Here is a 26695-nt window from a genome sequence, read left to right as displayed (position 1 = left end):
TGTGTTCAGGGCGCCGGGCTCGGAGGTAAATACGTCGTAGGGTGGACAGGGTTCGCTTGGATCTTGAGCCAGAAGGGAGGAGATTAAGCAGCTGCCAGCTGGAAACAGAAACCAGAAACTTCTCTTGGAAACTTGAGACAAGGAGATCAGCTCAAACGAGGGATCAGCTGAACCGAAACAGGACTGAAGTCAAGCCACAGTTGGCAAACACTCAGGCGTAGGAGTGCTGGCGGACTGCTCTCTTATACTTCTCCAATCTGATGGAAATTGCGAGCACCTGTTCCCTCTCACCTCCGGAGCTCAGACGGCATCTAGTGGTAGGAAAGTGAAAGCAGCAGGCTAAAAACAAACAGACTCCCAGACCCTGACAGGTTTGAAACCACGGTTGGAGGATATGGTTTGTAATGGTGAGTGTTTATTTTACTTTTTATGGTTGTACTTGAAACTTATCTCATGTTTGGTGGGCTCACACCAAACCATAAGACAGTAAGGGTTAATAGTGGCTCAGCGAATGATGCTGACTCCTGGAGGTGGGGCTTCAAGCCATGAATGGAAGAGAGGCATAATAGTTGTGTTGTCAACAGATTCTCCCACCTGAGCTGTGCATCTCTGCAGCTCCTTCAGAGTTACTATGGGTCACTTGGTGGATGGGTTTTGGTAGGTTTGCAGTAATGCAATGCTCTTTCTTTTTTCTGATGGAAAATGATGCTCAGTGCTTCATTGGATGTTTAAAGCTGGGGATTTTGTTTAGAACTTAATCTCTAAACTTTTTCACAATTTTATTGCTAACCCATTTGGTGTGTTCCTTGATCTTCATAATACTGTTTTTTCACTAATTTTCTCCTCTGAGGCCTTCCCAGAACAAGCTAAACATCATTACAAGTGATAGAGACCCCATAAAATGTGAAGTTAGAGAAGAAAAACAAATGGAAGAGGGAGACTTAAAGATGCAGTGCTGATAGCTGCATCAGATGGAGAAGCCACAACCAGACAAGACTGTAGTTAACAGAAGTGAAAGTACTGATGGTTTTGGGGTGTTATGTTGGTAAAAGTAAATGGCAGCCATCAGTTGCTTGGATTTGACATTTCTTTGATGTGCACAGAGCAGCTAGCATGTAGTTACTTTGAATTTAAGTCGTTTATTCTTAATAATTCTGTTTATTTCTGAACCGTTTTTAAAACTTCATGCATCATAGAAATTTACATAACTGAATTGCATAAATAATAATGACGGATTTTTTTAAATTACAAAACCTATACAAGAATATAGACCTGCCAGAAAATTGTAAAACATTCTCATTCTTAGACATCTATTAAGAAACTAGAAAATATATTTCTCACACTGGACTTTTGCACTCTACCCTGCCTAAAGGAGCAGAGAGTTAATTTTAAGCCCATCCCACCAGGGCAGGAGGAGACTGGGAGGAAGGTGGGGAAGCAAGAGCGGAGTCCAGACTGGGACGTCCCACTGGAAATGTCTTCTGAGTGAACTGGTGAGCCAGTTAGATCTTCTCTGGGCCCCGCACACGGCTGACTTCTCTCCAAGCGTCCCTGCTCTGCAAAGCTGAAGGTAAGAGGTCTCACTCTGCACAGTATTTTCAGCCTCAGATTGACATTTAACAAACGTGGAACATAATATTCCTCTTTAATTGAGCTCTGAGTTAAAGTTGTGGAACTTTAAAGGCATCCACTCTATAAAATTGCACTTTACAGATTAAAAAGGAAGGTTTGACCACTGATGAATGTGGAATAATTTCCCTTATTGGTTAAATATGGTTTAAAAGACTTAATTAAAACATGTTTTTATGTGCCTAAAGCAGGTGAAATCTCCTTTATTATTTATGATATTCACCCACATCTCCTTACTTTTGTCCCAACTTATTTCAAACTAATGTAGTGTAAAACATCAGATTTTACTGAAACTTGTGCTGAATATGGCTTCTTTATTGTTCAAACAGCTGGCAGGATAATAATTCATTACATTTATACGGTCTGTGATTTGGGAGATTTTTCTCTGTGGAGCTATTGTGTGCCACATCGGCAACAAGAGGGGTGGGGGGGAGGGGGGAGGAATGAGGACACTGGCTGAAAGGAGGAGGGATGCAAACAAGCCTTTATGCAAGTCCGTTTTTGTTTTCCTTTCTTAGCTGGGTTTATTCTTTACTTTAGTTTGATGTAAGTACACACCCTTTGTTTTTTTTTTTAAGATTTCCCAATTTTGAAGAGAGTATCCAGTTCTGTTTGTTAAAAATAGAGAAAGAAGAGAGAGAGGGATGAAAAATGAATAACATGTTAACTTCGCCAGGCAGACAAATTAGAGCATTTCTCCACAAATTCCCCTCTTTTCTCCATTTGCTTCCCTCCCTCCCTCCATTTCTGTGACTCCCACTCTTTGATTACTCCAATGTAAAGGAATGCCGCTTGCTATGGTGACCAGTTACCAGCTGTTTGCTGTGAGTTAAAGCAGATGCCTTAAAATCTTTCTGGAAATGTTCTTTGTCGTACAATCATGTACAACTATCAAAAAGCCATTTTCATGCACAAGTCCACTGTCAGACAGTTGCCCTGGTTTGGTGTGAAACATTATGTCCTCCAGCTGTTTTGGCAACATGTTTTATAAATCAGAGCTCTTTAAGAGCTCAGAAAATCGGTTGGAAAATTGTATAAATCTCTTATGTGGTCTAAGATTTCAGACATCTGCCTACATTAGAAGGTTTTGTGTATGCACAATGCTAACTTTTATAGCAAAAAATAATAATGTGGCTGAAAATAGTTTAAATGTGTAATTGTAATGTGGATTTGCATTGAATAAGTAGCTGGCACTTAGATATTTTTGTTGTTTTTCGAGAAAACGTTTTACTGCAAATGTTTAAATCAACAAGTTACAATTAGCCCAATTTCCCATGTTATCAGAGAAGTATCCTCCCTTTCAATTAAAAAACCCTTCTTGTTTTCCTTATTCGTCACACCTGTCGAAGATTTCTCTGAGGGCTCATTTAGAGAGAATAAAGCACAGTAATGTGCTGGCACCGGCATGAGTGAAGCAGAGACTGGGCCTCTGGTGCCTTATTGTTGAGGTGGCAGGTCTGGGCTGAAGTGTTAGGAATAAGAGGAGGAGGAGAGGAAGAAAGAGGGGGAGGTGGCGCTGGAACCAAGGATGCTGCAGAAAACTGAGCCAGAAAAGCTCTAATCCCTCGACAGGAAAGAGGGGGATTGTGGTGCTGTCCAGGCTGACATGGAGAGGAAAAATCTGGAGATTGTTTCTGTGAGAAGGAAAATGAGAGGAAAAAATAGCATGCCTGAAGAATTAAGGCACGAAAGGAATTGAAATAGAAGAGGTGGAAGATGGAAATAATTCTTGTGTAGATCTTGATATTCCCAGAGACCTTCCAGGACAACGTCCACTTGTTAGAGCAGTATGGTTCTATGCTTTTGGATAGACTACATACTACAAACCTTTGTGCAAATATTTTTCCATTCATGAATATAACCTATATCTAGTTCACAACTAAAAACGAATTTATGCGGTTTTTGATTTAAATACCTAGAATAACTTTAAGAGAAAGACAAATAAATTCCAATAAAAATCGAACTAGGCTGATCTCAGTGAGTTGCAAATCAAATAGATTCAAATGGTGGTTTATTGTGAGGAAGAGAGACACAACATGTCCTGAATGCAGCATCAAGATGAACAAATATAGCTCAGTAATAAAAATGTGCATAATTACAAACGTAAACTACAATCAGTCGGAGAGGAGGATTTTCTGCTATAGCTCAGAGAAAATCGCTCAAACAGCAAAAACGATGAAGCATTGTGTGACACACCTTTTCCCATTTCTTTGATTTGATTCTTTATTTGACTTTTTTTTTCATGTTTATATAACTTTGGATATGTTGATGCAAATGGCATACAATTTGGTTAGCAGGTGTATTTTTGAGTGAATCTTTTTTTTCATTTTTTTTTTTCATGATTTTTAGACCAAATAGAAAATTCTGTTTCTGTTTTGAATTTCTTTTGCCATGAACTCCATTTCAAAATGCAATTTGGTAAAAATTTTTCTTTGCCCTTTCAAAATGTAATTTTTCAAAACTGTTTTTCAGCAAGTGAAGACCTTTTTAAGTACTGTAAACGCACTAATGTCGATGTTTGGAAGATAAATAACAACAGACTTAATAATGACTTTAAAGATTTGATCAGAATCTAAGTTACAGATAACACCACAGCCAAACATACAATTTGCAGGAAAAAATTGTATTAAAAAGGGATTCAGAAATGTATGAATATTTTTCAGGTCTCGTGAGGATTTAAGTTAATAATGTACAGAGCCCGCGAGGGGACAAGGGGGAATTTTTTTTCTTTTGCGTCCCCACGCAATACTTTTGCGTTCGCTCGCAAAAGTTGTTAATCACCTTGAGAAAGCTGTGCATTTTGGAACAGCAGCACAGATGACAAACTGCTCACAAAACAAACAGCTGATATGGCATTGATACGGAATATTTGTCATATGCAGGTTAACACGCAGTCAACAATGCGATTAAATGCATAGGATAAGACGAACCGTTCAGTCAGTCAGTCAGTCATCTTCTATACCGCTTATTCCATAGTGTGTCACAGGGGTGCTGGTGCCTATCTCCAGCAGTCTATGGGCGAGAGGCGGGGTACACCCTGGACAGGACGAACCGTTCAAATCACTATAAAAACAAAAGTGGCATGCAAAAAAAGTACACATCATGCAGTAGTGATAAGCAAATAAAGTGTTACAGATGTGGTTTCGTGCAGCATTATTGTCCAGAGTTCAGCAGTTTGACAGCTTGTGGATAATAACTGTCTTTAAGTCTAATCAAAGATCCTTTTATTTAAGGCCGTTTTCAGAATAAAACTCAATAAATCTCAAAAAGGGGTCTCCCACAAAGTTTTGTGAGATAACGTAAAGACTATTGCGTGAGAACGTAAAAAGTATAGCGTGGGAACGTAAAAGTATTGCGAGCGAACGCAAAAGTATTGCATGGGGATGCAAAAGAAAAAAATTCCCCCATGTCCCCTCGCGGGCTCCGTAATAATGGCATTCATAAATGAAACTGAAAAAATTTTTTGTCTCTTTTTGTGTTCAAGGGAAACTTAATAAAAGAACTCCACAGGGTTAAATTCATGTTATCGTTTACGGTTTACCCCAACAAGTAACAACTTATAGTTATAAAAACTGTGAAGTGGCTGGATAAAAGTCCTTCAGGTATGCTGTGTCTCTCACAGCGTCCAGAGACACGGGATCTGATCCGATTAGCACTGGCGGGGGAAGGGAAAATCTGAGAAAAAGAGGTCAGGTGACGAACAACCCTGACTAACAAAGATCCTGACTTTTCTCCTCCACCTTCACACAAGTGTCTTTCATGAACACTGCTCTTTGTTCAGGCGATTGAACAGGCACACCAAAAATCTCAAGAGAGGGAAACTGAATTTGCTAAATTCCTGCAGGCAACCAGGACTGAACCTTTTTAGCTGCCTGAATCAGAAACACAATAAGGAAGTCAGATTTGAGAGAAAGGGAAAGTAAAACCAATAGATATTTGTATACAAGATATTTAGAGATGGCAACATGTCAGATTTATATTTGACAACAGTAGGAAAACGTGCTTTAAATGTTACTTCATGTTGTTATTTTTCTATAAAAAGGCTTTAGGTCTTTTTAAGTCCAACCTCTTCACCACCAAGAACAATTAAAAGACATGCCAAAGGACATCAAAGTAATAGATCTGAACCTGTCTGGAACAGGCTACAATACAATCTGCAAGCAGCTTCATCAGAAGAAGACAGCTAATGTTTTGATTATTAAAAAATTAAAAGATGGTTTGGAGCTCCATGCCTTTTAGGATCAGAATGATCATCAGAAAAGTAAGAGATTAGTCCACAACCACACAGGAGGAGCATGTTATGGATCTAAAGGCCTTCGGAATCATATCCAGCAAGACACATTGGTATAACTCCGTGCTATACTGCCTTAGGTTTGTAGTTGAACATCTAAATGATTCAGAGAAGGCCATGTACTATAAAATCTTGGATAAAGTACCTTATTCCATCAACAAGAACCATGAAGACTGATCACAGACAGGTCTTCTATCTTGACAACCTAAAACATAACACCAAGGCAACAGAGATGTGCCAAAGAAGAATTAAATTAAGGTCATGAGGTGACCTGTCTTACAGACGATCTTTGGAGGAACCTGAGCCTCCAAGTTACCAAGCAGCAGCTTAAAAACAATCCAAAGGATTTATGGAGTTTCTTTGAAGACAAATGCCTCCCGAGATGTGCTGGAACCTGGTGACCAGCAACAAGAAGTGTCTTACTATTGCATATGGCAACAAGTTTTTTTTTCTAAGTCTTAAGTAATGCTTCGCTTCATGATCAAATACTCATTTTACTCAAATCAGATTCTCAACTTTTAGTCAAAGGGTTTTTTTATGTACTTTTTATGACTTGTATTCTTTCTCAGAAATTGTAAACTGTTCATTTCTCCTTAAGAGAGCAAGCTTACAACAGGCAGGGGCCACATAATAATTTTTCTTACATGCTACAGTTTTAACCCCATTAAATTTTAGATTTAGACTTATTTATTTTTCATGAAGGGGACAATGTATATTAATCAACATGAATTACTTCACGTAAATATGTCAGATTTAGCAGAGAGGCTAATTTTCATCTGTAGTCCCCTAGCAGGCTGATGATGTTGATGGTTCTGTTCTGTAATTATTGGCCGGTTGATTTTTCTGCCAATAATTGCAAGGAGCTTACTAATGCAATGATGCTAGTCTTCGTGTCTTTACAGACTTTCAAGCACCTGCTTCACCTCTTTAACCTCTTTGACCTGCACGGTTTGATCCCTCCACCCTATATAGTCCATCCAGATGGTGGGAGTTGTCACATAAGATGTTTTGCTTACTCAGGTAGACATACTCCTATAGGAACACAAAGATAAGGATGCTCCTAAAGGTTCCTCCACCATATTTGGCAACATCATAAATGCAAATTACAGTAGATCTTTTTGAGTTCAAACTTAAGCTTCATCAATATATGTCATAAAAATGCAAGTTGTCCATCATACACAACTGATATTGTGACAGCATTTCTCCCCATCCACCTCTGGGGCTCTGTGGAGACAGGAAATCATTCGTCACTCTCAGAAATTTTGCAAATATTTCTCAGTTCCCAGTCTTGTTTGTCTGGACTGTTTGCTGTCAGACAGACTGTTTATCGGGGTCTCAAATAACCTGCCTGTTATGTCATCGAGGAGGACGAGAAAGAATTCCCTCAAAGCTCTGATGGAAAAACCAACAGATATTACAGCAACACTAAAGGAGAAATGTGAATTGGTGACAGTTCAAGTTCAGGTTGTTTTCCTCCAAAGCAAGTTGACATTTGCTTACCTAACTAACCTAAATTAAATAGATTTGTTGGGAAAAAAGGGTCCCTTTATGAGCCTGAAGTTTCCCTTTAAGCCTCAGTCCTGTTTGATTATGAGAGCAGCTTTCCAGATAAAATAATTTGTTTTGCTGTTACGCCAGTTTGTCCGGCCTCCTCCATCCTGACTCTTCCACTAAACAGGAATCTTTTAAAACGAACATATAATAAGCACATCAGGTCTCGCCAAATCAAATATTGTCCCCTCACACTTTAGAGATGACACCATTTCTGTTTTCTTGCCTTTCTAAATACATTTAGCTATTTTTTTCTTATTCCTACCTGACACTGGGTTTTCTTCTCTAGTTTTCCAGAACCTTTTTGTTAGCGCTGCTTCTTTAAAGGCACACTTGTGCAGGTTATTTGGAGGCGTCTGCATCTGTGTCACCTAACAGCATCTCTGTAATTTTCCACCTCTAAGCTTTAGGTTTTTGACATCCTAGCTTGATATTTCTGTATATTCTCAAAAAGCAGACACTTGTTCTAAACATCTTGCTGTTATATTGAGTTTCTGAAGGTCTATTAGAAGGGCTGGATAACAAGGTTTTGGTAAAACCAGGAACCCTTTGACCCATTGTGTCAACAGAACCACGTTTTTTAATCACAAAGGGTGTTCATTTGTTTGTTAGAAGACATTTCTGTCTCATTCTGAAGTTGTGTATAGATACAAAATGTTTTGCTGTAACTTCTGCTTAGCCTGGTCCTAAATGCAAGTGATATACACTAGTGGTGCTAAAGGCTCATTTATGTTTTTTCTATTTTGCATTTTATAAAGCACTTGCGAAAAAGGCACAAATAAAGGAGAGCAAAAGTAAATGTTGTGATAGTAACTGCTGCACTGCTAAGTGGAGACATAATTTTTGAAATAACAATTTTAGCATAAAATGTAATGTCAGTATTATGAAAACAAACAATGTTGTTTTTTACTTATTTGCATCATCGTAGATATAGAAGTACATTCTGGGGTATTTTGTTGCTGCTTAAAATACAACATGCACAAAGACTTGGCTACACCTATCCACCACGCTGCCCACCACATAGAGGGCACCAGATCATTAATTAGGAGAATACATAAGAAGACACCATGTAGCTGCTGTAGATGCAGTAGAGCATGACACTGTTGTCATTTTCTGCTGTCTCTAGGTGCAACCCACTCCCAGAAAAGAATCCAAATTAAACCCAAAGCAAACATGCCTGTCATTTCCAGTCAGACACAGCTGAGTGTGTTTGCAGAACGGTTAACCAAACTTCTCTCATCTAAATGTCAGAATATTTTCGCTCTGCTGGAGGATTTGTCAGGCAACAGATTACTGAATGCAAGCAAAATATTTCGCCTTTCACTGCATGGGTCTGAACATGTCGGCCTATTCAGATGCTTTGTGTCATGAATCCTTTAACCACATTCAGAGTTTCTTCAGTCTTGAAACCTATCCCACAACATGAAGAAACTTCCCAATTAGAGACATGAAAATCCCCAGCTGAAGTAAATTAATCTAACATTGGGTTAAAAACTTTAATCAACTTTCAACTAATTCATAAAAAATTTGCCAACAAACAAAAAGCAATAAAAAAGAAATGCTTTTTTGTTTTTATGGCTTTTTCATGTCGAGAATTAAATCAGTTCAGACTTTGGTCTTTAAACCTGGCCTCTCCCGACATTTCATCTTACCCCTATGTATCCTGAGTCCTTTGATACCTAACAGATTTTTACGGATGTTTGTGAGAGACAGCTGATTACACAGAGTTCAATAAGGACATAATCTACACAGAGAGAGAGAGAAAGACCAAGCAATGCAACGCTCCATTACCAAACAAAGGAACCCTTATTTCTTCAGCAGCAACAGAAGTTTTTCATTGAGTTTTAAATAACGAATGCTCAGACTTGCAGCTTCAGGGGAGAAACAGATCCACAGACAGAGGACTTCTCTCATTGCAGCCAAAACAGGAAATTTGTGTTTTCTCGTTTCTATAAAGGTGATTCTTTCAAATATTCTGTTCAGGAATAATACTAAATAATAATTTTCTAAGGAAAACAAGCCAAAGTTTGGGCCTAATATGAAGTTTTATGATGAAGACACCTTTGGAACAGTAAATTGGATGAAAACCAGTCACCAGTCAGTTGTTGGTCATATTAAGTGTGACACAAGGAACAAATTAACAGTTAGGACAGTTAAGAACAAAAATCTCACTCACAATCTCAGTCACAATTTCAATCACATATTTTGTCCACAAGATGAACCTAAAGCTTCGTCTTGTAAAAACTGCCTTAAGATTAAGACTAATTAACGGGATATTACACAGACAAAATAAACAATCGCAGATACAATGGGACTAGAAGATGAAGCAAAAATAGTAGTCTGTCCATGATTTGTGTCTCATCAAAAATGTTCTGGAGTTAAGGAATTTCACCACAGGGAGGCACTATATTTCGTGACAATAAGCCACTAAAAAGTAATCTCTTCTGTAGTTTATTTTAACAATTTTTTCTTAAATTTAGTTCTCGTACTCCTACTCGTCGTCTTCAGCTTATCCGGGACCAGGTCGCGGGGGCAGCAGACTCAGTAGAGATGCCCAGACGTCCCTCTCCCCAGACACCTCCTCCAGCTCCTCCGGGAGGAGCCCAAGGCGTTCCCAGGCCAGCCGAGAGACATAGTCCCTCCAGCGTGTCCTGGGCTGTCCCCTGGGCCTCCTCCCGGTGGGACGTGCCTTGAACGCCTCCCGAGGAAGGCATCCAGGAGGCATCCGGTATAGATGCCCGGCCACCTCAACTGGCTCCTCTCGATGTGGAGGAGCAGCGGCTCTACTCCGAGCCCCTCCCAGATGGCTGAGCTCCTCACCCTATCTCTAAGGGAGTGCCCGGCCACCCTACGGAGGAAGCTCATTTCAACTGCTTGTATCAGTCATGACCCAAAGTTCATGGCCATAGGTGAGGGTAGGAACGTAGACCGACCAGTAAATCGAGAGCTTCGCCTTTCGGCTCAGCTCTCTCTTCACCACAACAGACCGGCACATTGCCGCCATTACTGCGGCAGCCTCACCGATCTGTCTGTCGATCTCCCGTTCCATTTTTCCCTCACTCGTGAACAAGACCCCGAGATACTTAAACTCCTCCACTTTAGGAAGGAACTCCCCTCCAACCTGAAGAGGACAAGCCACCCTTTTCCGGTCGAGCACCATGGCCTCTGACCTGGAGGAGCAGATCTTCATCCCAGCCGCTTCACACTCGGCTGCGAACCGCCCCAGCGCATGCTGTAGGTCTTGGCTAGAGGGAGCCAGCAGGACCATGTCATCTGCAAAAAGAAGAGATGAGATCCACTGGTTGCCAAACCAGACCACCTCAGGTGCTTAGCTGCGTCTAGAAATCCTGTCCATAAAAGTTATGAACAGAACCGGTGACAAAGGGCAGCCCTGTCGGAGTCCAACATGCACCGGGAACAGGTCTGACTTAGTGCCCGGAATGCGGACCAAACTCCTGCTCCGCTTGTACAGGGACCGGATGACCCCTAATAATGGGCCCCCGATTCCATACTCCTGGAGCACCCCCCACAGGGCATCACGAGGGACACAGTCGAATGCTTTCTCCACGTCCACAAAACACATGTGGACCGGTTGGGCAAACTCCCATGAACCCTCAAGTACCCTGTAGAGGGTATAGAGCTGGTCCAGTGTTCCACGGCCGGGACGAAAACCACACTGCTCCTCCTGAAGCCGAGGTTTGACTATTGGCCGGACTCACGTCTCCAATACCCTGGCGTAGGCCTTACCAGGGAGGCTGAGGAGTGTGATCCCCCTGTAGTTGGAACACACCCTCCGGTCACTCTTCTTATGAAGGGGGACCACCACCCCAGTCTGCCAGTCCAGAGTCACTGTCCCCGACCGCCACACAATGTTGAAGAGGCATGTCAGCCATGACAGCCCCACAACATCCAGAGATTTGAGGTACTCAGGGCGGATCTCACCCACCCCTGAAGCCCTGCCACCACTTCAGCCTGGGTGATGAAAGAGTCCAACCCCGAGTCCCCAGCCTCTGTTTCCACCAGGGAATGCATGATGGCAGGATTGAGGAGATCCTCGAAGTACTGCTTCCACCGCCCGATAATGTCCTCAGTCGAGGTCAGCAGCCTCCCAGCCCGACTGTAAACAGTGTTGGCGAAGCACTGCTTCCCCCTACTGAGGCGGCGGACAGTTTGCCAGAATTGCTTCGAGGCCAACCGGTGGTCCTTCTCCATGGACTCACCAAACTCCTCCCAGGCCCGAGTTTTTGCCACTGCCACAGCCCGGGCCGCGGCATGCTTGGCCTCACGGTACTCGTCAGCCGCCTCAGGAGTCCCACAAGCCAACCACAGCTGATAGGACTCCTTCCACCACCGGGTTCTGGGATTGTCGCCACGACAGGCACTGCAGACGTTACGGCCGCAGCTACGGGCAGCAACATCAACAATAGATGCGGAGAACATGGTCCACTCGGACTCTATGTCTCCAACATCCCCCGGAATCTGGTCAAAGCTCTCTTGGAGGTGGGAGTTGAATACATCCCTGGCCGAGGGCTCTGCCAGACGTTCCCAGCAGACCCTTACTATGCGTTTGGGCTGGCTAAGTCTGTCCGGCTTTCTCCTCCTCCAGTGGATCCAATTCGCCACCAGTTGGTGATCAGTGGACAGCTCAGCCCCTCTCTTCACCCGAGTGTCCAAAACGTGCAGCCGAAGGTCTGATGATACGACAACAAAGTCGATCATTGGCCTCCTGCCTAGGGTGTCCTGGTGCCAAGTGCACTGATGGACACCCTTATGTTTGAACATAGTGTTCATTATGGACAATCCGTGACTAGCACAGAAGTCCAATAACAAAATAAGGCTTGGATTCAGATCAGGGAGGCCATTCCTCCCGATCACACCTCTCCAGGTGTCACTGTCGTTTCCCCCAGCAGAATAATGGAGTCCCCGGGAGGGTCACTATCCAGCACCCCCGACAGAGACGCCAAGAAGGCCAGGTACTCCGCACTACTGCTCAGCCCGTAGGCCGAAACGACAGTCAGAGACCTGTCCCCAACCCGAAGGCGCAGGGATGCGAGCCTCTCATCCACTGGAGTAAACCCCAACACGAGACGGTTGAGCTGGTTGGGCAACAAGCAAACCCACCCCACCCCGCTGCATCTCCCCGTGGGCCACTCCAGAGTAGAAGAGAGTCCAGCCCCTCTCGAGGAGATGGGTTCCAGAGCCCACGCTGTGCGTGGAGGTGAACCCAACTATTTCTAGTTGATTTCTCTCGACCTCCCGCTCAAGCTCAGGCTCCTTCCCCCCCAGCGAGGTGACATTCCACGTCCCTAGAGCCAGGCTAAGCATCCGGGGATCGGGCCGCTGAGGTCTCCACCTTTGTTTGTCGCTCAATCCTTTTTGGACTGGTCCCTCATGCTTCCCCCTGCAGGTGGTGGGCCCACTGGGGCATGGCCTCACGTCTCTCGTTTGGGCTTGGCCCGGCCGGGTCCCGCGAGGAGCAACCCGGCCACCAGGTGCTCTCCGGCGAGTCCCAACCCCAGGCCTGGCTCCACGGTGGGACCCCGGCTCCGCTGTACCGGGCAACATCACGTGACGATTATGGCATTTTTTAAGCTCTTTCTTTGATTAAGAAAAAAAAATTAAGCTTACTGAGAAATGTTATAAACCCTCGGAGCTGCACAGTTTCACCACAACGAAGCAGAGATATTTCTACTGAAAATGTGTCACTTAAAAAAAATCACGTTTTTTTTTGGAGTTCATCTTAAAACTCTTCTTTTTTTTAAATATACACAAAAACAATGCAGTTACATTGTTTTCCATAAGATGGCACTAAAACGTTTTTTGCTAAAAAAAGATACAAAAAATTAGCAAACTTTTTCAGTAGTGCCACATCGTAAATAATATGTTTTCTTTTATTGCTGATCAAATTAAGCTTATTAACAATATATAATTTTTCTTTCTACTCTGGTGGAGGAGGACGCTTTTTCTGTCTCCCGCACCCCTCCCATATCTGCCCTGCTTCAGCTCTGTGTCTTGTCTTCTTTTTGCAAATCTTCCAAATTCTGAGTTATGGATTTGGTCGGCTGGTCTCTCAATGCAATTGATCAAATTTTCTCGAGGCGAAGACAGGGTGAAGGAGAGCCCAACTTGTCCGGACGGGACGTTTTTCTCTGGATACACAATGGACTCCTGGCAGAAGTGGGGGATTGTGTGTTTGTCAATAATGTCAGTCGAGGATGTGTATGTATATGTATATAATTGGATGTTTGGTATCAGGAATTCTGCTTTTTGGAGTCAGCGGTTACTTGGCATATCGAGAAATTTGGAGAATGTCAGCAGCTGTTCTGGCAATTGTGAGGCTGCCTGGCCTGTATGATGGGATCTTCAGAGCGATCAACACTCAGACTGAGATGTTACGTGAGCTGAATCGCAGACTGGATGTGATCCTTACACACGATCGCAGGCAGGTTGCGGTTTCTGGACTCAGGGGTGAAATGGGATAAATCTTGGAGAAAGCTGTTCGCTCGGATCTGGCGAAAGACCAAGAATTTGGCTTTTTGGATTCGCCTTTGAGAAGCACCAGCAAGACACTCAAGGCTGAGGGAAAATTAAGAGTCAGCCTGATCCAAATAATTGTTGTTTTTCTGAATCTGGCTCCCCTGCACGGCCTTGATGGCTGGCTATCTTCAACTTCTCCTGGAAGTTATGTAAACATGACGCTCTGCTCCCTCTGCCCCCTCCCTTCCCTGAGGACATCTGTGGACCTGCTCAGAACTTTGTGGCCGGTTGATGAACATTCCAACGTACCATCAAGGACAATGCAACCCCTCACACCACCTTCACCGTTCCCGGCATGATGTTGTTTTGTAAACTTGTTGCTTCTTTGTGCTGTATCCTGCTAAGGATAAAGTGTGAAATATTATTTTTTTTTCCTCTACTTACCTAATGTGGCTTCTTTTCTCATCTAGCAAGGGCAGTGCCTGTGAGTGGGCAGCAAAGCCTCGGTGACCCGTCCCCCCATTGTCTTGTGTCATGATGTATGTTTGGATGGGTTGTACTGGGATTCTAATTTCCCCTCGGGGATCAATAAAGTATCTTTGAATTGAATTGAATTGAATTGAATAAAATAGATACACAGTGCTTCCCCCCTTTACAGAAGCTTATTTTTATATTTTACAAAATTATTTATTGCTCTATGCATAGACCAGATAGCTTTTTTTCAATTTTGTTGTACTTGTGAAAATGACAATAAAGAATGTTCTATTATTATTATTAAGACACACAAAAAGTTTAGTTCTGACTGTATTTGAAAAAAATAAATATCTTCATTGTAGCTTTAATACCAGCATTTTTCGCAAAGACAAAGCCTCTAAGCCTCATCAAAGACAAGTTTTGCATGTTCAAAAAGAAGTAATGGATTTTATTTTATCTTTTTTCTCAATTTTCTTTAAAGGATAGTTTGATTCTGATTGATTTCTGAGAATGTATTGTTCTTCCAGAAAATGTGTAACGTTTTAATTTCTGTAATTTGGAAAAAAATGTGGGTCATATAAAACAAATAGAAAGCAGGTGGCCTCATATTACCAAGAGGATTACAATTTTGTTCCATAAACATATTATTACAGACAGAACCTGTCATTTCTTTTTTTTATATATATATATATAAATACACAGCCATATTTGGAAAAGCTGTTGGAAGCTTTTAATTCCAAGCTGAGCCCCGAGTGGAAAACATAGAAATGAAAACATGTTACCTTGGTTGGAGGAAAAATGTAGAATGAATGAAAGTGCACATAAAGACAGGAGCCAGTTTCCGCTCAAATGTCAACACAGTCTGTGTGCAGAAACATTTCTGAGACTTAATTCGATGCATTTAGCTTCTGGGTTTGCTCTGGTTTATGCTCCAGAATGCAAAAAAAAAAAAAACCCTAAGAGCTCGTGAGATTATTTTCTGGGGAGATTTATGAACAAAAGCACAACCACAGACAAAGCTGGAACTGTGAGTAGGTTGGTGCAGGGGTTGTTTCACATTGAAAATGGTCATCAGACTGGTAAAGTGCAGAAAGATATTTGGTGATGTTTAATCTTAAGTTTAGTCTCTTTTTACAATTCTTTCTAACTGCAATAAGAAAAGGTGTTTGAAACAAACAATTTAAGCAGATTCAAATCAAGCAACATGATCCTTTTATAACAAGTTACTTTACTGGCTTTCTTACAGTGTTAGATAGAAGGCATGTATTTGGTATATCTAAAGTCCCATTTTATCTTCCTCGTGCGTTAACTGTGATATTAAATTAGAGAGACACAGAGCTAGGTTAGGAATCTGTCTGTTAATCGGACAAGTCTACCGCAGGCAGCAGGGCTTTCTCACATGTTATTACTAAAACAATTAAGAAACTACCGTTATTCAAGTAAAAATTGTTTTCCTCACTATTTGGCTTGATTGAACAATATTTTTTTCATTTCTTGTCCAGTTACAATGTAATTGGAAAAACACGTCACTTCAGTGTGTTTTTTTTTTTTTTGCTGAGTAAATCTGCCCTGCGAGCAGAGAATACATCTCTTCACTTAAAGTGATTTAAAACCTCAAACATAAACCTTGCTATGATGATAACGCAAATAAATCAGATTTGTTGGAGCATATCCAACAGTAATAGCAGTTTCATTTTAAAATTCTCAGTTGTTAACAATGGTATTCATGTGTGTACTTAGACTTATTTAGCTAAAAAACTGTTATCTATGACGGGCTTTCTCCAACGAACGTTGTTTGAATCCCCTGCATTTGCAGAGTTAACGTGATCCTAAGTTAGCTGGAGCTTGTTTGGGTTTCCCTCTGTGTTGTATGTTTTTTGCTGTTTAAAAAGTAAATAACATTCTCTGAATTCACAAACTTTAAAAAAAACACTTCTTAGTGTTTATCAAAGTCAACACGAAATTCTGATGATAAATAAAAATAATAATAATAAGAATTATAATAATTAAACTCACTGTTATTCATCACTATCAGGAAGTCCATCAAATCTCCTGGTGTCTGGCCTCTTTAGGTTAACAAGTCATTAGATCAAGAAAACTCTTCACTTCTTAAACTGAGAGGGTGACATTAGTACAATTTGGACAAACACAAAAACTCTGTTAATTTTTGTTTGTTTCCCTTTGTGGATTTCCATTAAACACTCTCAGAAATGCAGTCCTTGTAAATGCACACAGACATCTAAAAAAGGGCAATTAGAACAAATAGGAAGTGGAACTGCAATGTTTAAACAAATAGGTGCATCCATTATGCCATCTTTTATTCTAAAACATCTTCTACTTGATTCAATCGGATGATAAGTTAATAAATAAAATAATAAAACTGTCTCTCTCGCTCCTCTGCCAGTCTTTGAAGATGAGGGTGTGGATCGTCTTCCTCCTGTGCCTGGCTGGCCACGCCTTCGCTGCTCCTGTAAGTTTGTTTTCCAGTCTTTATCGTTTAGCATTTTCCTTTCTCCTTTCCTGTGATCACTCCTCATTGTGTGACACACTTCTTCTGTATTTCTAACTGTGGGTGTGTGCTTTCCTATTTAAAGTCTGTATGGATTAGCCATGTTTTCCAACGTTATTTCCTCTCCTGATAGTTGCTCTGTTGGCTTGATCATGTGCATGAAAATTCACATTGTGTGGATGATCCATTTGGCTGTATTACACATGAGACCACTGTTGTTTTTGTGTTGCAGACTGAGGAGGAGACAGTTGTGGAGGAGGTGGTCATGGAGGAGCCAGTTGTTGAGGTCAGTCGAGATGTTTCTTCTGTTCAAGTTTCTAAAAGCCAAGAAGGTTCCAATGAAAGACAAATTTAGTTCTTATAGTAGTTGTTATAAGTTGTTAAGGTAAAAAACTGTTTCCAACATTTCTTTGCATTGCTAAAATAAAGTTTTGCAGCTTTAAACATTCCAGTTAAAATTTTACCTCAAACTATTGTTTCCTCTGTTGTTCATTTATCAAATATTTTATCTTCGGTTATTTTCCTCATTAAAAGAAAATACCAACTTTAACAGCAGTGTATTTTAGACAGATTTACTCTAACAAAACCTAAGCTTTCATGTGAACGTTTATGGTTTCCTGCTCCAGAGCTCCAGTGGGACCAGAGATCCCACAGCTGTTAATTTTAGCCACTGGTTAAGCTAGCCAGGAAGCCATTCGTTTTTTTTTTCCTTTTTTTGGCTCCACCACATATGGATCCAGCTGCTTTTTATTGCTGGTTCTTATGGTCTCTCAGACTGCGCTGGCCTTCAGGGAGGACTGGTGATGTTTCACGTTTTTTGCAGGCAAACAATGCTTGATTAAGTGGTTTAAGAGGAAAGCGTGCAGGAATAAATCTGAAACTATTGAAACTACTGAAAGTATTGTAAAAAAAAATCACATCAATCAGTTGTTCAAAGTCTGACCTTTGACATGTGCTATACCCCAGGAAACAAAGATGGGAAGCAACCCAGTACAGGTGGAGGTTGGAGAGTTTGATGAAGCCATCGAGGTTGTTGAAGATGTTGCTGCTGAGAGTAAGCTCACAACTTGCTTATCGAAGAAGATTTATTATCTAAAACAAAAACATTCTTTGCATCAGCAGGAACCCATACCCACTACTATTCTTTTGTATTAACACGTCTGAAAGGTAATCCGTTTAGGCATAAAAGGCCACAGAACAGAAAATAGAAACTACATAAAACTACAGAAGAGTCCAACTTACAGATGTTGTTTCAGTGATTAGTTTCTGCAGCACCAACCTTCTTTGATAAACAATCTTAAAGCGTTTCTGCTGCATTGTACAGACTTGATGCTGTTATACAGAGATTTCAGGGTTCGGTCAAGGCTCTAGCTGGCACACTAAACAGACATAATGACACAGTGCCTGGTTCTGCATGCAGACAGCTATGATTATATGTTTCACCCAGCTTAAAGAGGCAGTTCAGCCACAGAAAACTCAATAAGCAGCAAAAGTTCCAGACCAGAGAGGCTGCAGGCTGTTCAGAGCAGTTTAGCTTACATCAGTATATTTAAAACTTTCTCTTTTCCATCTGTGTTCAGGCTTGTAGCTTATGATAATTATATTTGTTTCCAAGGCCAAAATCGGAAGAAATGTTAAAATAAAAGAGTGTGAAGGACACAAAGTGGGCAAAAGGCAGCCTAAAACTGCTGAACAGTAATGGCATTATGTTTGAAACACCAAACTTGGTCATCAGTGCATAACACAAAGATCACCCAAGAGGTTTTATCTGCACTACACCAATGTAACTGTCAAAATGTTATTCTGAGAATATCATGAACTCAAGCTCTGTAAATCTGTGAACATTAGTTTTCTCATAGCATGTCGTTTAGCCACATAAAGTTTCTTCAAGCTAATGCTAGTGGTTAGAAGGGAAGTAAAATACCCAGAGAGCAGCTGCAGTAAAATGTTCTCTTCTATATTTGGGTCAGATACTGACAAAAAATGTTACTTCTACAGCTACAGTATCCATGATACTTTTATCTTGTAACTTTATGCTCACACCGGTGTCTGGGTGATCTGACTGTTGACTCTACTGTATTGATATGAACTGTATTGTGTCGTCATTCCTTAGCTTTATGTTGTTAATTCAATCAAGTCCAAAATTTCAGTTACTTCATAATCCTGGGGCAAACAATTTTGAGATTCTTTCTGAGAGGGATCTATCCTCCCAACCTGAGTTTATTTCCAAAGAGCTCATCCATGTTTCATGTCATGACTGCTATTCACTACGAAATATTCCTATTAAAAGACGGGGCTGTTATAGACCATATATGGTATATGTTCATCCATATGGTAGTGATCTCCCGTGTTATTAAGCAAAAGGCTCTATTTGTTTCAGAAAAGCATGTTTTCCAATAATATATCAGTTTGAACAACAAGAAAGTTTTGTTTCATGATTTTAAAATTTTTGCCTCTGTGGCTTTAAAAACATGAGGACTTATGCCCTTTAAATTGTTAGTAATTTAAACAGTGATAGAAGTCAAAAGGTACAAGCAACAGCAGCTAAACTCAAAAACACCTGGAGGGCCTAACATATTTAAGTGTTTTATTTAAGTTATTTTATTTGAACAAAATCATGTCCTCAACTTGTGCATGAATATGTATTTTTTGCTCTCAGATCCTTGCCTGAACTACCACTGCAAGAAAGGCAAAGTGTGTGAGGTCGATGACGGCAATACCCCCATGTGTGTGTGCCAGGACCCCTCCACATGCCCCCCTGCCGATGGAGAGTTTGAGCATGTTAGTTAACTGACAGCATCATTTTTCTTGTAAATCTGAATACAGACCAAACACAGTAAATACATAATATCTAAGTTAATATGAGGTAACAGACCCGTTGTGTTAAAAAGCAAACTGACATCACGCAGTCCAGTTATATCTCTTGTTTCTGTCAGTTAATGCTTTCCCACCCAGAGTCAGCAGTACCTCCTTTTGTTTTGAGTAATAGAGGAAAAACAAGGACTACACCTCATGCAGAGAACATGAAGGTTTAAACATGCCATATTCATACATATTATATCATAATATATATAACCTTTTGTAGTTCGTACAACACTTAGTCAGCTGACATATAGCCAAACTCCCCCCAAAAAAATAAGGTTGAAAAAAATTTGTGTGTGAAAATAGATTTATCTCTAATAAAATGAGCGGCCATTTTATAAACTGTGGCACTTTTCATTGAGTTGCTGTTTGTTTCCAGGTCTGCGGCACCGACAACAAGACCTACGACTCTTCCTGCCACTTCTTTGCCACCAAGTGCACTCTGGAGGGAACCAAGAAGGGCCACAAGCTGCACCTTGACTACATTGGACCCTGCAAATGTGAGTGCTTTAACTCTTCTAAGAATGTATAACACACTTTAATGCAATGCTCTTTGTAACACATTACTGAAGAGGATGCCACATGATTTAAGATCCATGGTGATCTCAGTTAAGCAATTGAATTGTCCACTGGAGGAAAAATGTATACTTCTTTCTCCTGTGCCACTAAGTAAGTTGGACTGTTTGTTTTGACACCCCACAGGTTTCACCTGTGTCGTGTTTGCTTACATGCACGGCTCAGTTCCCTCTCACATGTGTGATAAAGTAAAGGAGCTGAAGCCAAGCTCGGCTCTTTCAGCGGACTTTCAGAGTACCGTCTGTTCTTGTGTCTGCACCCTCTGCTGAGATTGATGGGTGGGTTGGACTGTAATGTTGGCTCTGTCTAGACATGCAAGTCTGCATTCTTCCTCTGTTCCATCTGAAAACGACACACGCGGTGCGGGGAGATAGGTCAGGCGTGCGGGGTTCAGATGGAGATCAGGGCATATCTCAGTTCACAAGAAGAAAACAGTATTCAGTCTGTGGAATAACTGATAATAAAAAGATCTGAAACATATTTTAACTGGGATCTTTTGATTTCCACTCTGCAGAATTCAAACAAGCCCTAATTTGTACCATAAAAACCAACATGGTCATCTGTAAGATACAGAAAAAAACAACTTTTAATCCAACCAACTGACATATTCAGCTTCCCTGACAGCTATTCGAAGTTCTCAAAACTTAATTATGGGTATATATTATCCCTATGTCATCAAATAAGAGAATTAGGTTAATGTGCTGAAGTTTGTGTTACTTATTAGTATTAAATGATGTCTTCATTTGCTATGTGCAGACATCGAGCCCTGCCTTGACAACGAGCTGAATGAGTTCCCTCTCCGTATGAGGGACTGGCTGAAGAACGTTCTGGTGACCCTGTACGAGCGTGACGATGACAACAACATGCTGAATGAGAAGCAGAAGCTTAGGGTGAGAAAATGAAATGCACATTTAAAGAGATGAATGAGTGTGTTTACCTTTCAGTCCTTGTGAGAGACTTTTTTCAAAAGCATATTATTTATTAAGTGGTTATAATCTAACTTGTGTTTGATAGGTATAAAATACTAACCTGCTTCATGAAAACTTAGTAATAACATAATTAAAAACATTTTAAAAACACTTTAATTTTGACCTTTCACATTCACAAAGACTATTTGCTCTACGGCCCACTTCAGCTGGCCAGCTGGACTCTTTTGATTTAGACCTTAGTTTACAGATTAGAGTTTCTATCTTAAAATAATGAACTTTCAAGCTGTTGTATTTCTGTTTTCCCTGTGAAAAAACAATGTTCTTGATACTCTGCATTATGATGCTAAGAAAAAAATTTAAACAGATGGTCGACTGCAGCGACTTTTGAAGGGAATAGCTGAAAGAAGAGGAAGATTGTTTGGAGCTACAGCAAAATTCTCCTTAAAATGTACTGATTTGCTTTCAGAATGAAGGGAAAAAGATAAATGTTATGTTTAATTGATGGACAACGGTATTAATTTGATTCACTTAAATGTTTGTAAGACTAAATTGTAGCAAGCTATTTGCAACTATCCCATGAAAATATGCTCTTAAAAAAGCTTAAAATACAGTAGCTTATTGCTTTTCATTGGACAAACTCAGATATAAAACCACACCTGTCCTGTTTTTCAGGTGAAGAAGATCTATGAGAACGAGAAGAGGCTACAGGCCGGTGAGCACTCGCTGGACCTACTGGCCCACGACTTCGAGAAGAACTACAACATGTACATCTTCCCCGTGCACTGGCAGTTTGGCCAGCTTGACCAACACCCCGTCGATGGGTAAGGATGTGGAAAACATGTCATTGGGATGTGTTTTGAGCACCTCTTTGGCTCATACGCTGACATGAGAAAACGTGGGTTTTTACTATCGATACACTTAGCTGCTCTCCACAATAACACAGATCTAGTGTAATGCTTATTTTATGTTTGCTCCTCTCATCCATGTCAGTTTGGAGGAAAAAATAAATGCATCCATATTGATTTGGCTAAAATTTGTTTTGATGTCACTGTTTTTGCCCAAATGACAGCTATATCTGCAGCTGCAATAATGATGTAGTTTTTACTTTTATTCTCCTCTCTGGCTTGCTTAATCCAGACTTAAAAGCTTAATTATTGAGCTAAAATTATTATAAACTTTGAATAAAAAATAAAACTGGAGTTGTTTTAGGACAATAAGCAGCCATGCTGTCTTTCAGATCAGGATCCCCCCCTTGTATGTTAATATTGACATTTTTACCACCATGTGGGAGTACTTCAGTGTCTTTGGACGATTCCGGATTCTGTTTCCCGATTTTAGATAAACAAATGATAATGTATGTATTGGAGGGAAAAATATGAGTCCAAATACAGTATCTGCCCTAGTTCTGTTGAGTCTTGGCCTTACACTATAGAGCATGATTAACCAGAAATCAAAACCTCTGATCATGAATGCTGCTTCTGTTTCTTATCTTATTGACTAGGTTTGCTTTTGTTTTTTCATCAGATACCTGGCCCACTCAGAGCTCGCCCCCCTGCGCGCTCCCCTCATTCCCATGGAGCACTGCACCACCCGCTTCTTCGAGGCATGTGACGCTGACAGTGACAAATACATCGCCCTGGAGGAGTGGGCCTCCTGCTTCGGCATCAAAGAGCGTGAGTGAACCCCTCCCGTTTAGTTTTTTTTAATAAATACTGTGTAACCTGTGACACACAACACATTCCACACTATCAATATTTGTTAAACAAAGATGAAGCAAACACGGAAAAGCTGTGAGAGATCATCCAACTAGTTTAGCAGAAAAATCTTTTGTTTTCTGTATGACTTTATCAGTCTAAACTCTTTCTTCCAATGCTGCTTTACCTCACAGAGCTTTGTAGGCATTTGTTTCTGTATGGCTTGATTAAGGACCCATCTCAGTTTTCTGTCATGTAGATCTCTGGACTTTGCCTGGGCCATTGCAACGCCTTGCTTCCTTTTCCACTATTCTGTTTTAGATGTATGTTTGGTTTCATTGTCCTGTTGATAAGCAAGTGTAAGCCAAGCCTTAGCTCTTGGACATCAGTATTAGCATTAAATCTGAATCTAGATTATTTTTATACAGACTCAGAAATGTTTTGGTTGACTTGTTGACTGCAAAGTCTTCAAGTCCTTTCACTACGAAACTATTGCTCTTGTCAACTGTTTTGACATCTTTAGGCTAGTATCTAGTGTTTAGTTTTCTCCAAACATGGTAAAATTAAATATTTCCCAACATTCCTCAACTACAGTATCTTGCAAAAGTACTCGGCCCTCTTGAACTTTTCAACCTCTTGCCACATTTCAGGCTTCAAACATAAAGATATAAAATTCTAATTTTTTGTGAAGAATCAACAACAAGTGGGACACAATCGTGAAGTGGAATGAAATTTATTGGATGTGTCAAACTTTTTTAACAAATAAAAAACTCAAAAGTGGGGCGTGCAATATTATTCGGCCCCTTTACTTTCAGTGCATCAAACTCACTCCAGAAGTTCAACGAGGATCTCTGAATGATCCAATGTTGTCACAAATGACTGATGATGATAAATAGAATCCACCTGTGTGTAATCAAGTTTCTGTATAAATGCACCTGCTCTGTGATAGTCTCAGGGTTCTGTTCAAAGCACAGAGAGCATCATGAAGACCAAGGAACACACCAGGCAGGTCCGAGATACTGTTGTGGAGAGGTGTAAAGTCGGATTTGGATACAAAAAGATTTCCCAAGTTTTAAACATCCCAAGGAGCACTGTGCAAGCAATCATATTGAAATGAAAGGAGCATCAGACCACTGCAAATCTACCAAGACCCGGCCGTCCCTCTAAACTTTCATCTCGAACAAGGAGAAGACTGATCAGAGATGCAGCCAAGAGGCCCATGATCACTCTGGATGAACTGCAGAGATCTACAGCTGAGGTGGGAGAGTCTGTCCATAGGACAACAATCAGTCGTACACTGCACAAATCTGGCCTTTATGGAAGAGTGGCAAGAAGAAAGCCATTTCTCAAAGATATCCATAAAAAGTCTCGTTTAAAGTTTGCCACAAGCCACCTGGGAGACACACCAAACATGTGGAAGAAGGTGCTCTGGTCAGATGAAACCAAAATCCAACTGTTTGGCCACAATGCAAACGATATGTTTGACGTAAAAGCAACACAGCTCATCACCCTGAACACACCATCCCCACTGTCAAACATGGTGGTGGCAGCATCATGGTTTGGGCCTGCTTTCGTCAGCAGGGACAGGGAAGATGGTCAAAATTGATGGGAAATGGATGGGGTCAAATACAGAACCATTCTGGAAGAAAACCTGTTGGAGTCTGCAAGAGACCTGAGACTGGGATGGAGATTTATCTTCCAACAAGACAATGATCCAAAACATGAAGCCAAATCTACAATGGAATGGTTCACAAATAAACGTATCCAGGTGTTGGAATGGCCAAGTCAAAGTCCAGACCTGAATCCAATCAAGAATCTGTGGAAAGAGCTGAAGACTGCTGTTCATGAACGCTCTCCATCCAACCTCACTGAGCTCGAGCTGTTTTGCAAGGAAGAATGGGCAAGAATTTCAGTCTCTCGATGTGCAAAACTGATAGAGACAAACCCCAAGTGACTTGCAGCTGTAATTGCAGCAAAGGGTGGCGCTACAAAGTATTAACGCAAGGGGGCCGAATAATATTGCACGCCCCACTTTTCAGTTTTTTATTTGTTAAAAACGTTTGACACATCCAATAAATTTCATTCTACTTCACGATTGTGTCCCACTTGTTGTTGATTCTTCACAAAAAATTAGAATTTTATATCTTTATGTTTGAAGCCTGAAATGTGGCAAGACGTTGACAAGTTCAAGAGGGCCGAGTACTTTCACAAGGCACTGTAGGTTCTCATCTGTCTAAAGGACATTGTTCCAGAAGTCTTGTGTTTTCTTTTAGACATGGCTTTGAAGACCTCAATTATGCTGCCATAGTCTTTATAAAAAGAAGAGATTTTCTCCTTCAACATGTCCAAACATGCCATTGTTGTTTAGGTTAATTTATTGTCCTGTCATGAACTTTAATATTCTACATGTTTAATGAGGCATGTAGAGTTTGAGATTGAGCTCATGTTTTTTTTTTTTTTGTCATTTCTCTCAGCATGGTCTGACCTTGGGGTCAATCTGCTGGAACATCTACTCATTGGGCAATTGGCAACTGTCTTAAATGTTTTTACTTGTAAAAAGCATTTTTCTCTGTAGAATGATGAAAATTATTGTGTAACCCTTTGCATTGTGTTAACACATACACCTATAAGCTCCAGAGCAGCAAACATTTGCTTTTAGAGAGGTGGTGACACTGATGACAAGACATTAATCACGTTCATTTGATTAGCAGGACCTGGCTGCTACCCTTCCTAAATCCATGTTTAAAAACATGTAAATATGTACATTTTATTTTCTCAATAATATCTACATGGCTTCTGATGTAGTTTTAGTCTGGGTTTTAGGAGTTAAACATTTCTTAAGATCTGTTTTGTTTCAGATTCTGCCCTGTAAATGTATCCATTTTTTTGTTATCATGTTTTTGCTGATGAATATGATTTCTTTGTGTTTGCAGAGGACGTTGACAAAGACCTCATCATCTAAGTTCTCCTAACGAGAAGCAGCCGTTGGAGAGAAACTTCTAGTAGCTACTAACCGGACAAGGTGCTGATGATACATAAGTTAATAAAAATTACAGTTAAGGTGCTAATTGCAATTTTTTCTGTTTCTTTCCTATTATTAATTATGCTTTCCTAGCTATACCACTACAAATCTTCCACAACTAAAACGTTCAGTCTGTACTAATCATCACTTTGTTGTGAACATTTGAATTCTTTTGTTTTTTGAACAAAAACCCAGTAAGATAAAAACTAAAGACCTCTGATGTAAATTTGTATTGACATATTATATGCTGTCTGTTCCATGATGTGTTCAGGGCTTTTTTTTTATTATTTGGGACCAGTTGAGACCAGACGAATGAAACTGTAAAGTCAAAAATAAAGTTTCCAAATAAATGCTCCCTCTGCTTGCTTCCTACTAGACCTACTGTTCAGTTTTTGCACTCTTTTGGTGGTGGGCTCCTTTATTTTTACTGTCCTTTTGTGTATTTTTAATAGTTTGACTACTGGTAGCAAAGTCGTTCATTTTTTTAATTTCCAGAGAAATCCGTGCCCTTGAAAGCAATGCTTCTCTGTTCTTACATTTGAACAAAATTAAAAGGAAAGATTTGTTTGAATGAGGAGGAAACCTTGCAGGCTGAGAGTTTTTCTCTCCATGTTTATTTTTGTGACCCAAAGAGGTCAGTAGATCTCTTTTCATGAATAAACATCTATAAAAACATCTGAA

At 40.6% G+C, this 26695-nt stretch overlaps 1 protein-coding gene across 1 annotated transcript; it reads left to right on the top strand.

The window, feature by feature from the left end:
• The first annotated feature begins 1475 nt into the window (after positions 1-1475).
• sparc (secreted protein, acidic, cysteine-rich (osteonectin)) lies at positions 1476-26695 on the top strand. Its single transcript, XM_047353855.1, has 10 exons — positions 1476-1570; positions 16827-16892; positions 17164-17217; positions 17898-17985; positions 19591-19712; positions 20173-20293; positions 21126-21259; positions 21971-22119; positions 22823-22971; positions 25926-26695. Exons 2-10 carry the CDS (start codon positions 16836-16838, stop codon positions 25952-25954), a joined length of 903 nt encoding a protein of 300 aa, XP_047209811.1. The 5' UTR covers positions 1476-1570; positions 16827-16835; the 3' UTR covers positions 25955-26695.

The sequence above is a fragment of the Girardinichthys multiradiatus genome, chromosome 23, assembly GCF_021462225.1.
Source record: "Girardinichthys multiradiatus isolate DD_20200921_A chromosome 23, DD_fGirMul_XY1, whole genome shotgun sequence".
Lineage (NCBI taxonomy): Eukaryota > Metazoa > Chordata > Actinopteri > Cyprinodontiformes > Goodeidae > Girardinichthys > Girardinichthys multiradiatus.
Note: the sequence above shows the minus strand (reverse complement) of the source record. Positions and strands in the feature narration are given on the sequence as shown.

What these genes read in the sequence shown, in the direction of transcription:
- sparc (XM_047353855.1), top strand. Translation starts at nt 16,836, where the DNA reads ATGAGGGTGTGGATCGTCTTCCTCCTGTGCCTGGCTGGCCACGCCTTC. An exon ending in GCCACGCCTTCGCTGCTCCT is followed by an intron (nt 16,893 to 17,163) that starts GTAAGTTTGTTT and finishes TTTGTGTTGCAG; the next exon opens with ACTGAGGAGGAGACAGTTGT. An exon ending in GACCAACACCCCGTCGATGG is followed by an intron (nt 22,120 to 22,822) that starts GTAAGGATGTGG and finishes TTTTTTCATCAG; the next exon opens with ATACCTGGCCCACTCAGAGC.